The 16,137-nt window shown below is 34.5% G+C and overlaps 1 protein-coding gene across 1 annotated transcript in view; it reads right to left on the minus strand.

The window, feature by feature from the left end:
- The window catches only part of LOC145674026 (nucleolar protein 4-like), a 298,109-nt gene that overhangs the window by 55,366 nt on the left and 226,606 nt on the right, over positions 1 to 16,137 (minus strand). Inside the window, exon 2 of the mRNA XM_081743852.1 lies at positions 7,068 to 7,205. Within this exon, the coding sequence (XP_081599978.1) occupies positions 7,068 to 7,205 (138 nt within the window). The remainder of the gene's footprint in view (positions 1 to 7,067; positions 7,206 to 16,137) is intronic.

The raw sequence follows: 16,137 nt of genomic DNA on the forward strand, positions 1-16,137 counted from the left end.
TGTGCGAATGATCATGTTTTACACAGAAACAAGATGCTTCTACGCAGAGGTTCAGGAATGCTATTAACCCCTTGCCATATTTTGACGCGCTGGACGCGTTGCTTTTCACTTTTCACTTCCGTGTTTTAACGCGTGTCACGCGTTTCGATGTTTGAGCAGCTGTATCCCGCATACTGTCAATAGAACAGAGAAGCTTACAGGTTTCCTGTGCTTTGTGAATATCTGTTAGTTTAAGTAAGCGCCAGAATAGGCATAGTTGTTTACAGCATTGCAAAAGAATTCCGAAAAAAGTCATATGTGAAGGGGTTAATTTGGAGGACCACACAGAAGATTTAAGAGATTGTAGCAGGTAATGAAATGTGTATCTCATTACATCATCTCTTATTACATCAAATTTAAATTGGGTACAATGTGCCCTGTTCCCAAGTCCTATTTCGACGTTCTTTGTAACATAGAATAAATCTATCTGATGTGACGTTTACGTAAGGCTGCCCCGATATCATATACTTATGTAAAATAAACTAAAAGTGTTTCACTACTAACAAGAATACAATGGTTTCCCATACAATAGAAAACATGATAAAACACATGAAAATCAACTAAATACTAGTATTTCATTAATTGACAGGGATTTCACACCTGTATTACATATGTTTTGAAAGTTTGTTGCACGAGAAATTGGTATCTGTGAAGAAGTGCAAATCTGATTTGGATAGAGATGTTGAAAATAATGTCTGGCAGAATTTAATAATAGCAATACAACCCTGCACCTTAATAACTTCACACCCTATCAGTATGTGGGGGAGTGTAGTAAGTACCAAAGAATTTTCCACTAAGGAAATTTTAAAATATCACATTAATTCCCCCTCACATTATCCTTGTCCTATGACATTCTCCGACATTACAAGCAATAGTTTATACACACAATCAAATCTTTTTACGGGAGCCCACGAGAGTCATGCAGCTCTTTGGAAATACGATAACTCGCAAACTCAGAGCATGAAAAGATTTTTTGTGCAGAAATTAATCCCTGTATACGGAGAAAATTTTCAACATTAGCAAATTAACCATACAGTATGCCATCGTTTAATATCAATTGTTAAAAACATTATCTAGTTGAATACATATCGAAAACGAGTATATTTTTAACTTATTACATTTATGTAGCTGTCGACAACATTTCTTTAATATCGCTCAACAATATGTTAGCTGTGACAAACCAAAAGATTTCCAGTTAATGCCTTACAAAAAATAGAAATAATAAGGGTACTAGTAAGATCATTGCTGTCACTATAGGAGCGCTTTATCTCTAATTACCTAACTATAGCATGTTTAAAAAAATCACTGTTAATTATTTATGAAAAATGTAATATCTTATACAACTATTATAGTACTAAACCATTCACTTTGCGTGCTGAAAGTCATCGAACAATTTCCGATGATAGACGTGAAACAATGAGGATTCTTGGTTGCTTGAAATTAAATACCGAGAAAGCTATTTAATTTAAAAGAAGCAACACCTATTCCTATCTGATTCATTCGTCCTGTAAAATAAGACAGCATAAATTCGAGACGTGGTAATACTAAAGCGCACAATAAGTAGTAGATATAATCATGAAAACGAAAAAGGTAAATATCTAATTTAACTACATACCGTAGATATAGTAATTTGTTTACTATAAAGAATGAAGATAGCATCAAGGAATTAGAGCAGAAGAATACGAAAGTAGTGACGTATACTAGACTTCAAAATACTTAAAGTTGTCTAGTTTTCTCAAAGTGGCTATTTTCTAGCCTTGTGTGGTCTATGGACGATTAATTGATGATCTAAAGCTCGTACGTCGTTAATATGCTTATGTGTTGGTTCTACTCAAAATGCCCATAAATAACAGTTAAAATTAAATTAAACTTACTAATACGAATCCAAAAGACTAATAAACTTTCAGTTTGAGGTTATATAGTCAGTACATTGCCATAGCCGTTTTCTAGTTTTCTTGACCGGAATTCACTATTAGCTTCATATAGCTCCTCAATTGCTTCTAGATGCTACATGAACACTACAAAATCTGTACCCTAACCGCGAATCGAATCTGGCATCACGGGTACCAAAACCAGGGGAGAGCAAGCCGAACAGTTGTGCGAGAACACACAAATGTATGTTACTTACATAAATATACAACATCGTAATTGAGATGAGATAAGGGTGAATAGTGTTGTAAAAAAACGGTTTTTTTTCTGTGAAGTTTTTTTTTAATAAAAAACATCGTTCTTTTTCATGTTTTTTTTCAAAAGTCTGTTTTTTTTCTGGCAACTATTATTTATTGATTTATGTTGCAGATTATTGAAACAATCAACAGAACTTGAGTCGAAGCCCTCGTAACTTACAAATCGTTTGTTTCTTTGAACCTATACGAGCAAAATTGTGTGATTATTCCTTTCGGTCCCAGGTCATTTTTGGCGTTTTTCTACATTTCCAGTTAGTGACTTATTGCTCAAAAACTATTCATTCGATTGATATGGTTAAGGCCTTTTTTTTAAAGAAAACGGATGTGGCTATTTTTTGGTGTAAGTTGCATTGCAGTGTTACCAACGAGTGGGAAATTATTGAGGGAAATGTAGGGGTGAAAATTTTTAAAAAATTCCCTAACCGAATTTCATAAATTTTTTGTATCTAGCACCACTGCTGTTATATGGGTTCAAGTCACCTAAACAAATCTTTGGTGTGTTGACAAGGTACAGTGAAATCCTGAAGTCGCTGACTTCCATTCAAAGAGGGAAAGAAAAAAATTCTGTCATACACATGAAATTTTGACACTTTTTACGCCTCAGAGGCAAAAATCAAATATGCCGGATACAGCTTCTCTAATTATCCTATTGAAACTTTTTATGGTGCGTTCTGTAGGGCAAAGAGGAAGCTTTCAGGTAGTGGTACGTTCGTCTCAATGTAGCCAGTAAGAGGGCAATAATAGAAGGGAAAAGGGAAATTTTCCGAATTTTTCACCTAATAGCGGGAATTAATTGTTTTGGCTGGAAACGCTGCCATCAGACAGACGAAAGCTATTTAAAAATAAACCGTAGTACTCGAAGAATATATCCTACAAGTATCATGGCGATATATAACAAAGTAAGCATGAAATTTAAAAAAATCTCATTCTACCTCAGAAATTCACCATTTTCTTACCATTTCCAGAACATGGTTTATTATAAACCTCAACTGTACTTCCCCTAATTATTCTAGTGAAACTTTTTATGGTGCACTGTGTAGGCTAAGGATGAGGCTGTTAAACACTGGTACATTTGTTCGAATGTAGCCAACAAGAAGGAAATAATAGAAATAAAAAAAAGAATTTTTCCCAAAATTTGCCCCTAAAATCTGGAATTAAAATTTTTTGTAGCTAGCAACACTACTATCAGACATACACAAACTATCTTAAAATAAGCTTTGGTATCCCTCTAATATACCCTACAAGTTTTGTGACGATATCTAATAAAGTAAGCATGTCAATAAAAAATATCTCATGCTACCTTTTAAAAAAATTACAGTTATCTTTCCAATTAGAAAACAAGGTCCACTGTAAACCTCAACTGTACTTCCCCTAATTATCCTATTGAAACTTTCTACAGTGCGTTGTGTAGAGCAAAGGCGAGACTTCCAGATACTGGTACGTTTGTTCCGATATAGCCAACAAGAGGGAAACAATAGAGACAAAACATATAATTTTTCCAAAATTTCCCCCTAAAATCTGGAATTAAAATATTCTGTAGCTGGCAACACTGCAACCAGACAGACGCAAACTATCTTAAATTAAACATTGGTACACCACTAATATATCTTACAAGTATTGTGGCGATATTTAAGGAACAAAGCTTCTAATTACCAAAAATATATTACGGTAAACAGAAAAATAAGGAAAAACTAGAAAAATCAAGGGCTAGAACATAAATACGAATTTTACGTGCGTCCCCTAATTACCCCATTGTAATGATCTGTACTTTCGTTTGTTAAGTAAGGACAAATGTTCGATTGGCGTAAGTTGACTTGCACTCGGACGTATAGCTACGGATTTATAAACAAAAATTTCTAATTTTTTGCCCAAATATAGGAGAATTTTAATTTCCCTAATTGGCAACACTACGCGCAGGCCCGTTCAATTGATGCCAACAGTTAGGTATCCATCCGAGGTATCTATCTGGCAAGTCTTAAGGATGTCTTTCTACAACGAAGGAAGCTACAGGGGAAAAAAGTAAAGGAAATTCGAAATTAGAAAATTCTCGAATTTTTTACTAGGGTGAAATTTGAGAAGAAAATTCGACACCAGAAGAAAAAGAAATTAATATGATAAACTATAGTCCAACCACATTTTGCAAGAATAATATCCCGATATCTTAATTAGTGTCCTAAACAAGTGACACACCTGTGTGTGCCACTTTGGCCACCTGGGCCACCGAGTACACATTTGATTACATTTTTTTGACTACTAACTCGTGTTGTTGTTGTAGTTGTTATAGTCTCGACTAATAATAATATCGTTGTAAACAATAACTTTATAAGGAAAATTTTCTCTCCTTTTTACATCTTAGTTCCAACATTGTTGGTGAGAAATGTAGGGTGTTTCAAAATAAATTTTGGGGTTTTAAGTCTTCGTAGTACTTATTACATTTTACGTACAATTATAAGCAATGCATGAAGTAAAAGAGCACCTCAAACAGTCTTTGCTACAAGTGTTCAATGTGGGATTCATTCATCACACGGCACACATCTAGCCGATAGGCGAGAAAGGCTCGTAAACTTTCCGCCATATGGCACAAAACACATTCAATTTAGGGGAGTTTCGTTTCAATTGTACCATCTCCTGAGGATTTGCTGACGGCCAGATGCAAACATTATGAGTGTTCACATTAGCTCTTAGGTGAAAAGTCGATTTATCACTGTAGACGACACGATCCAGAAAATCTTCATTGTTATGCAGGAATATTTCACTTGCGAAATTGGCACGTAAATCGTAGTCTGTAGGTTTTAGTCCTGTAGCAACTGCAAACAATAAAGACGTAGTTGCAAGCGTCTCCTTAATATTCTTCACACAGACGGTTGCACTGTACAGGTTCAGTCTTTACTAAAACACAAAAAGCTTTCTGCTCTCTAGTCTCCATCTTTGCTACTTGCTCTTTCTAACGGGAGACAGAAGAAACAATGCATGTACATGCGTGCGTACAAAACTGTTTGAGTTGCTCTTTCATCTGATATAATATTTATAATTGTAAGTTAATTGTAATAGATACTACAAAGTTTCAAAACCCTAATATTAATTTTGAAATACCCTGCATTACTTCAAATTGAGTCATCCTATATTCAGGTCCTAGTCAATTTGTCGCCTCGTGCAATGGCATAATTTGCCGCCTCCCCATTTCTCCAGAAAGAACAAATCTTAGAAGTCAGATTTTAAGTATGCTACTCCAGCATGAACAACAAAGGTGAGGGTAAGTACAGGCGCACTCAGAAAGGCTTAAATACTTACTAAAAATGCAATTCCGTTGTCTGTTTTTTTTTCTTGAAATGTTAATCTATTATGATAATGAAAGATAAAGCAAACACACCTGCTGAGGAAAGATGGTAATCCTTTTTATAGAATTCACTATCTAGCTTCAATCTCAATGTATCAGTTTGCAATTCCAGTGCAACTAGCTCTTTTATCTTTATTTCTTGATTTTTCTTCTAACATTAAAAAAAAAACTTATTTCTATCTTCAATGATAAGGAACTTGCTTCTAACAAAAACAAGACTACTTTCATATCAAAACTGTGATAACTTACTAAATGGAACAGATATTCACTACTATTCGAGAATTGAATTCTTGCATTTGACAACAACCAAGCAATTTGTGCTCGGACTTATTCGACCATTTGCTTTAGCATTGTCCATGTGGCCTTAAACTAATACAACCTAAACATAATTTATGTATGTAGTATTCAAATAGAAGGTCAGCTTAGTAAATGTAACTACCATCATCATGAAGTCAGTTTCCAACAAGAAATATTGAATTTAAGTAATATACTTATGACAGATTTTGCCGGACCATCCAAGCTTGCCGTTCCACGCAAATGCACGTGTTGCATATATACAGTGGCGTATTTAGGAGGGCTTCCGGGCTTAAGCCCCCTCCCCGAAATCGTACTTACTATAGTAAAGTATATGAAATATCTTGCAGAATTTTCACATTTTCAGGCAAAGCCCCCACCCACCCGAAAGTTAGCAAAGCCCCTCCCGAAACAAAATCGTAAATACGCCACTGCATATATGGTAGAGTCGGCTCTGCATATCATATATATCTAGTCGACAAATTATTTATATATGACATTTAGAAAAATACTATTAGGCAAATTAGTATTAGTTTTTACCTTTAGACAAGTTATTGGAATTTTATACTGTTCGTGACATTATTTTCGTACTTATTAAAGGCCTGCTTTCACGAAAAAAAATTCATTTCTACTTTTATTTCTTAGTTGATATTGATGAAAACTGCTGAAACCCGAATTGTTAATAGGTATGGTATTCATGTAAATTGTAAAATATTTGTAGCGTATCAGTATCTAGCGTTTAATTTATGTTGCATTTTACGGTGATTACACCTAGCCTACATAAAAATATTTCATACTTAAATAGACGTAAGATGCATTACAAATTACTATTTGAAAAAAAACGAAATTTAGAAAAAAAACGAGAGGCAATGTTTTTTTTCTAAAAAAAAACGTACATTTCTGAAAAAATACGAACCGTTTTTTTTCTATTTACAACACTAAGGGTGAATTTTCCCATGTTCCCTTCTTGGATTCCTCACATGTTGTGAAAATTTGTCATGAACAAATGATGTGACGGGAAAAGCTTAAATTTACCCTTCCTTTTAAATTTCAATTACGACAACAAATACAAATACGTCCCTCACCCTTCTTATTTCGTACCCTGAAAACGAACAGGAAAAACTGTTGCTGCTAAAGGACACGACATGATATCGAATAACACAATACTACTTTCATTATCGAAAAAATGCAAGGTGAATGACAATCCTTACCGCTCTGTATGTCCGCTTCTGACCAGCGTGCTTTCCAGCGCGTCCCTCCATTTCAACATGGACGCTATATATAATATCGAAGAAGTTCTCCACGACCGCTACCTTCTTATACAAATGCTTTTCTCTGCCATGGCCATCCTGGAGAAGAAGAAGAAGAAACACATTACATAAACATCAATCAATCAAGTCTTCGAATTAACATACTACAATGTTTGACAACTTATTCATAGCTAAGAAACATGTTCATTGAATTTGAAAGAGTTCTGTCGAACCAAGGAGAAGAGAAGAACGTAAAACCAGTATATTTTGTTAGTATTGCTATTGTGTAAGGAAAAAAATATATGACTGTATAAATTTATACCAGGCAAGTTCATCTTATATCACTCAATTCAATAATTCCGATGAACAAACCATTTACACTTCCTTCTGCATGTTCTACGTACATATATGATGTGAAAGAATAGTAGTAATAGACAACTTCCAATTTATATATATATATATATATATATATATATATATATATATATATATATATATATATATATATATAGAGAGAGAGAGAGAGAGAGAGAGAGAGAGAGAGAGAGAGAGAGAGTTCAGGTAATACAGCAGTCATAATATACAAGTAATGGTTAATGTAATGATAAAAATATAGTAACATCATAATAATAATTTTAATAAGATAACATACCGTAGATTACAACATAGTTTCCTTGTATCCAACAAACTCTTGTATCGTATAAAATGTATTCGCCATTAACCAGTCATACAGTTTCTTTTTATAAGCCTTCATCGACAGCTGCTGTATAGTTGCTGTTAGCTTATCAAACAGCTTTGGTTCTACAATTAAAGAACTATTTTTGACTTTGGATAATCTACTAAAGAATACATCAATTTTCTTACACCGTCTAGTATTATATGTATGTACCTCTTCTCTAAGTGTCCTATTTGTGAGGTTTTGCTTGGTGTAAAGTAGCGTTTGATAAATTTATAAATTCACTACCGTCATTATTTTAAGTCTTTTAAATAGCGGCTTACAATGTTCTTATCAGGTTTTCGGTCACTAATCCTGACATCTTTCTTCTGCAAAACTGAATCATGTACTCTACTAATACCCCAAAGCAAAATTCCACATCAACATTATACTGAGAAAAAATGCAAATTATGAATTTCCCATATAATCGTGAGGAACTGTATTATTTACGTTTCTTAAAAGGCAGAGTACTCGGGAAAGTTTTGTACATACATATTTGATATGTTGTTCCCAGGTCAGTTGTCTATTTGTATATATATACCAAGAAATTTAACTTCAGTAGAACTATTATATTTTTCCTTATCGTTGTAATGATTAAGACTAAATGCTACTTTTTTTTTTGTTTTGATTTAATACAAAACTATTCATTTTAAACCGTGTTGATGACTTCATTAATGCATCTTCAGCTTCTGTATACACTGCTTCAAAATTTGTTATCCTATTGAGTTGTGTAGAATCATTCGCATATAGCATTAACAAAATACTGATATTTAGAAATCATGCTGAAAAACATGTAGTAACAAATATATCAAAGTGTTTTAAACACTATTTTCAGCAAAACTTCAATAAATAAATAACTAAATATTTTTTTTAAAAAATTCATGAAACTTTGAAGTAAGTGGCTGATTGTACAAATTAAAAACTTAAAACTTACTCGGAAGAGCTTCAAGTACCAGATTGGTTATGTACGCTCACCTTGCGCGCGAGGCTCAAGATTCAGTTAGCGGTTTATTAAATCTCTCAGTATGCAATACAACATACATGTCAATACAACACGTATATATATTTTTTAATTCTCTTTAAATTTTCGTCCTATATATTTAGAATTGACTTTTAATATTCGAAATCATTTAAAATAATAATAATAATTAATATACAAGTTCTTACTGTCATTCAGTAGTTGACAGATTTCATGCAATGTAGGTAAGAGTGATTTTCTGAGGAACTACAGTCTCCATCGAGTAAGACAATAAAAAGCAGAAAAAATCATGAAAAAAAATTAATGAGCTGGAAGCGACTGCAGTGGATTTCACCCGCGTTGTGAGGCAATTGTGCTTGACATTTTTTTAAATTATTTTTTTTTATTGACTGACTTAAGCTCAAGTAAAGTAAACTGTTACATTTGAAACTGAAACCGAAAACATTGTTTTCCACGCATAGCACAACATATTTCAAAATTCCTATTATTGTGATCTGTACGCTTCTAGTACGATCAGGATACAGGAAAATTCCTATGTTCGATCATAATAGTTACGCAAATTTGCATTTCTTCCTAAGTTTGAGTACAATGACATGTTTTAGAAGGCCGAAAGGTATGTTTTCGAGCATCTAATGCTAAAGAATTCAGCAATTTCCAATGACAACGTATTATTGAACTATTCAAAGGTGGTACAAGTCACAGACATATTGTCCTAAAATGAAAGATTCCGCTGTTCAGCATCAATCTAGTTAATACTAGTTCAAATCAGTTTTAAACCAGATGAGAATGCTCCAAGAGCATTGCCAGAACGAACTTAAAAGAATTGTTTATTATTATTATTATTATTATTATTATTATTATTATTATTATTATTATTATTATTATTATTATTATTATTATTATTATTATTATTATTATTATTAACTTCTACAACCTTTATACCAGTTGTTCTGTGTACTTTATACAACTCATTAAATAATTCTTGTAATATATCTATCCATTTATAATATCCTTGAGTACCAAATTTTTTCCACATGTTTTGTTTAAGAGTTCTGTTAAAACGTTCTACGACAATGTTATTTTACGAAGACACATGCTCAAAACGGAGGCCTCAAAATTGAAAAATTCACAAAATACTGTATCATCTCTCTACGACTTACGGTTCCCAAGATATGGTTACTTAAATCACTGGAAATCCATACATTTTTTTGGCCAATATCTTGGGACGGTGGCCAGTTGGACAGTGGCCACCGGTTACTATTTGGTACCAAAACGTTCACCATTCTCTTAGGTATTTGATCAACACCAATATCATCTTCCTATGACTTGCGGTTCACGAGATATGGCTCCCTAAATCTCCCGAAATCGGAACTTTTTGACCAATATCTCGGCAACGGTAAGAGTGACGCGGAAAATTCCATGATTTCTTTCAGATAGTTTTTGATGGTCTGTCGAGTGGAGGGCTCAAAATTGAAAAAGTTGCAAATCACAAAGACACACAGAGACGTAGAGAATTCAGTAACGAACTTTTAAGTTCGCTGAAAATGTGTTAAAGATGTGAAAACTTTACACAACCGAATTAAAGTTTTAAAAGAAAATAAACGATACGTGGACGACAAGTTCTAATACATATAATTTGCATTTGTAACAAGTTAAATAAATACGAGAATCATATCTGAAAAGGAAAATGTCTACATTTACTTACAAACATACTATATACAGGCTTGTTTCTGTATATAGTGCAATCTTCCTTTGGTTTAAAAGTTCTTTCGATGCCATCACCCACGAATGAGTTCCAAATGACTGTAAAAATTTTCTTGGTTTACACAGATGATGAGAATCTATATGCACTATTTTATTAATTAATATAATACATTAAATACTAATAGCAATTGAATGTGTGTATAGGTAAAAGGAAGAGACCCGGGTCTACAAAACATAAGAATATAATTTTATGTCAAATTTATCTATATTAATTGTTTAGGAAGTACTACTGCAGAACAGTAGTATAAATATATTCTTTTCAGTTCTGAGAGAATATATTTCTTGCTGCTTTGTTACTTTCAATTGCTGAATACAGTACATAAATTTTCCTTTCTTTCCAGAAGTTAATGTACATCTATCTGGAATTGGGGCTTTATCGTGCTCTGTGAAGTACGTCACTACATTAAATATATTTATCGAACACATTAACTAAAGAGATATGTATAATAGTCGTAGGTTTACTTTATTTTACGTAGGTATTGAAATAATTGTATGAATTCTTTAGTACAGGATTACACACATTACATCATGCGAATCTTAACAACTAGAAAATGGATTGACATCTTTTTATATTCAGATCTCTGTGCAGCTTCAATTCATTGGGAACAAAAACACTCTATCCATCGGCCGGGACCTCATGGAAATACGCTAGCAGATTAACTCTAGGTTCAAGAGGTTATTATAGATTACGAAGTACTTTCATGTTAAAAAAAAAAAAAAAAAAAAAAAATGTGTAACTTCGATTTTTAGGTCCCTTTATTTTCTTTCTCCTTTTTTTCATTCAATTTAACTTGTACGCTTTTTCTTACCTTTTAACTTCTGAGGAGGCAACAAACCGCGTGAACGAAATATTAAGAACCAAAATTCATGGACTCTCGCAAACTCCGGAATCAGATGACTGTACTTTTAAAAATAATGTGAAATGATCAATATAAATGGTAAAGAAGATCTCGATTTCTTTACCTCTTACAATCTCTAAATATGTTTCAATTCTTGTAATGACAAAAGCTAACATATTTAGTTTATTGAGACTCTTAGCCGATTTTTGTTCTTGTCCCGGTTGTTTCTGGCAGAATAATATTCCTGAAGACAATATCAAGATAAGAACGTTACCAGTAAACAAACAACAAAGCCAGTGCAGTTTCTTAGGTGTGCATGGTTCTCCATAAAGAAGGGGGATGGAAAAATAAGATCGATTTTTTGAGACTCACACAGTAAAGAAGGGCGCACATACACCCTTTTGCCGTGATGTGCGTCAAGCAAGCCCTGTTTCTGTTCCGTTCCTGTGAGTGAGTGAAGTGAAGAAGTAGGAGTTTTTTGGGGTGGTAGATATGGAATGAGGTGGCTCGAGGAAAAAGACCTCTCACTACTCACAGGAGGAAGAGAAGGAGAGTTTGTATGAAGTTGTAGGGGTAAGGAGAGAAATGGAAAGGGGTTATTTTTCCCTTCTCTATCTTTAGAAGCTCCCTATTTCCTCCAAACCCCTTCCAAAACCCATCCACACCCACACCAAAGCGCGATCCTTCTGGCTCTTGGCTTGGAATGAAGTACTACAGAAAGTTGATGGTGGTGGTAGTGGTACTGATGAAGGGGTGGGGGGTAAGAGGGTAGTTCACGTGACGCAGGAAGGTTATGAGCTGCAGGTCAGGGTGGATGGGAACTGTAGGGTTTGGGGAGAGATAGGTAGGTGGAGGAAAAGATATTGATTTACGTGGGTTTCTAGGGCTCCTCTCTCTCTCTCTCTCTTTCTTGTTAGAAAAAAGAGAGAAAAGGTATAAGGGAGCGGGTGCCTGTCCGTCCCCCCTAGGGATGCGGAATGAGGTGATCAGAGGGTGGCCAAGCCAGAAAAGCCGGTTGGGTTCTTGTAGTAGGGTGGATACGCAAAGAAGAAAGAAAGGTTTCAAAAAAAAAAAAAAAAGCTAAGTTGAAGGGATGAGGAAAAGGCGTTACGAAACGAAAGCCTTGATAGAAGCAAAAAAAAAAAAAAAAGTAGAAAAGAAGGAAAGAACGAGCGAAGCACAGAATAAAAAAAAAAAAAAATAGGCGGAAGAAAAAGGGTGCTTGTCCAACTGACAGAGGAGTCTCCCCTCCTCTGCTGCAGGGTAAGAGAAACAAAAAAGCAAGAAACGCAACAAAGACGAACAGAAAAAGTGGAAGAGAAGCAAAAGAGAAAAAAGATAAATAGAGGAGAATTAGTAATGAGCAATGTACAGTAGAACTACTACGGAGGACGAATATGATGATGATGAAGAAGAAAACAGTAAGTGGAAAAGTGGGGATAGGATTAACTTCTTGTTAAAACAAATAATAAAGAGCAAAAACAATAAACAGTTATACCACAACACTGACGCAAGACTTTTGAAGATAGATATTGTATCGGTTTATTATTAACTAATTACATAAATCAATAAAAACACCCAGCTTTGAACGGAACAGGATTTAACTTATTTTTTCTTTTCCTTTCTTTTTCTTCTTCTTTTTTTGTAATATAATATTTGGCATTTGTTACTAGTAAGAATTATTTTTTCTGGACTTTAATTAGGTAGAACACTAAGCTGTCATTAGGGCATTAGGATAAGTATCCAGTCAGTGATGTAACTTTAGTTATTTGGAGAAAATAAAGTTTTACAAGCTTGCATTTTCACCCACTATAAATAATAGAGAAACTTACAGTATGTCCATTCACAATTTGTGCTGAAGTAGGAAGTGGAGAATAGAGAAACAAACATATATAAAAAATACGGATCCTGCCAGTTGATGTCTGGTTATATGATATTCGATATGAACGTTACCAGCACAAACAAACGTTCGTGATGTAGTAGACAAGGAAATACGGATACATTCAGAAATACGGTCCCACCACGATTTGTTTTCGTAGATAGCTGTTTATTATCTTCTTCTTCGATTTTGTTTTTTTTAAGTAACTTCTGCAGTGCATAGAGATTGCTCATGAGAATCAAAGTCTGCAGAATTCGACCTTATTGACGCTTCCTGTTGCATTTCTGCACCCACTTGCTCCTGTGAATATTTCTATAGGGTGGCAAGTTTGTTAAAAAGACTTTTTTCTAGAAATTGCAATTCAAAGAATTGAAAAAAGTACAAGCGATGAAACAAACATTTGTGGCTAGAGTGACATAAATAGTTTTTATTTTTATTTTTATCACCAGGTTTAAAACAATGAAAATGTACAAGTTCAGCGAAACATTCCTTGTGAAAAACTTTCTGGGGATCTATAAGACACGTGGTCTATAAAATCACAGTACATATTAAATATTAAAGAAATGTGGTTTACGATCGAATTAGGCGTGAGTGTCAAGACTTGTCCTGAATACGAACTGGTGGTCGGGAAAATGGATAGCCAAAGTAGGAGAAAAGGTTCAAATATTTGCCTTACATTATGAAGGTGACTAATCTGTGAGAAAATGCTGTGTTGGCTTGGTTTTAGATAATATATATGAGAACAGGCTGGATAATACTAATGAAGATTAGGGTTTAGCAAAAAGTAACGTAAGAATATGAGAATTACTGTCAACATGCGGGGAAATATCTTGATATTTTGTATTTGTCCTAAAAAGTTTTCACTGAATGGTTTGATTGGTGAGACAGAAGTTGTAAGTACAGGGCAGTGATTGTGTGTATGGACAGAACTCCCTAGAAATACTAATTAGGAAGTTCAGCATGAGCAAGTCGTCTGGTGTAGGCTGAATTGGTAATGAAAATGGTAAAAATCTGGGGTAGATCTCCTGAGTGAAATTATATGGCACATGATGACAAAGTAGCAAACTCTTGATGATCCATACCACAACAATTGCTACAGTTATTTCCTATTTATTATTGGCTTTATTATATATAGGGTGGAGCAGAGGAAACGCGTTTTTTAAACCGCTAGTACTCGGCGACGAGTACGAGTATTGATTTTGAGCGACCGTTAGCTGACAGCTCAGACAATGCAGTTTCAGTCGCTATATGGAGCGTTGGAGCGTGGAGCATCATGTGTTCGCGGTCGAGCAGTTTTTTAAGGAACAATGATTCTGTGGTCACAGTTCATCTTTTTCGCCGAACGTTTAATGTCGAACGTCTAGGTATAGATTGAAATACTATATTCCGATGTGTTGTAGCGTTCAGAAGTACTGGATCTGTGATGGAAAAGAAAAACTGAGATCAACATGTAAGATGCGATGAAGCAAACGATGTGGCATACCTAGCGACAGCTTGTTGCCTAGCGGATCGTTTCGGACTAGCAAGAACTGCCTTTTTCACTCTGTCTATGTTTTCTGGAGTTCGAACTGAACGGGAAATACAATATGGCTTCTTTTTCATCACAGATCCAGTACTTCTGGACGCTACAACCTATCGGAATATAGTGTTCCGATCTTGGACTGTACCTCGACGTTCGACATTAAACCTTCGACGGAAAAACGTTGAACCGTGACAACAGGATCATTGTTTCTAAAACACTGCTCGACCGCGAACACACGATGTTCGACGCTCCAAAGCTCCATAGCGACTGAAGAAATTTATCTACTTGTTGTGGCAAAAGCCTATGAGAGCAATAAGATTTATATCTACCCATGCAATCCGAAATATTAACATTTCTCCCCAAGTTTCTGCGTGTCCAAAAGTATGTATACAGTACCGTACTGCATTTTATATGATTTCTTATTGTTATTCATCAGGTAGATTTAGTTTCCTTATTGTATGTTCTTAATGTGTGTTTACTTATATCTTAAGCTCGGAAGAGCCGAAGCGAATAAACCCATAAACTGGAATTTTACACTTGATCAATGCAGGGGTGTATACCTACTTTTGGGCCACCCTTATATTAATATTTCCGCTCAATTCTGCCTTCATATCGTTTCGGTGTCCGTGAAACAACAGGGGCACGGTCGTATCATCGCACCTCCACTGGAGACGCCAGTAATTAGGAGATACCCAAAAAGGAAATGAGTGGTTAAAATCAATCCAATTTAAGATTGACTCTAACACCTGATATTGAACAAGATCTCTAGCTGTACAAGTTAATGCAAAGACGATAACATGATTTCTTCCAATCAAATGCGACATCATTCAAGTGCTATCCATATTTATTCTAGAATATGGTCATAATAGTACACGTTGCAAACAAGCATACACAAGGGAACATCAGTAGAATGAACTGACAAACATGGACGGCTCAGAAATCGGCTTCTTAGAACTTCACTTTTATAGACCATCTTCGCAAGCTTCATGAAAATGTGTACTATTGCAGTCAGACATTGAATAGCAGACAATGCGGCACCTCTCTCTCTCATTTTTTCTTCCTCTTTCTCATATATATATATATATATATATATATATATATATATATATATATATATATATATATATATATATATATATATATATATATATATATATATAATGCGTGTGTGTGTGGAATGGAGGTGGTAGTGGGGTAAAGGGAAAATATTAGTATTAGTAGTAACATTTGCGCCTCCTTGTTCCAAGGTTTTTGAAGTACGTACATCCTTGAGCTGCACTTTGTTTATTACGCTAGTAAGAGTCGCTCCTTTTGGAAAAGCTACAAGACCCAG

This window comes from Thermobia domestica, chromosome 2, assembly GCF_964235325.1.
Source record: "Thermobia domestica chromosome 2, izTheDome1.hap1.1, whole genome shotgun sequence".
NCBI classification, from domain to species: Eukaryota; Metazoa; Arthropoda; class Insecta; order Zygentoma; family Lepismatidae; genus Thermobia; species Thermobia domestica.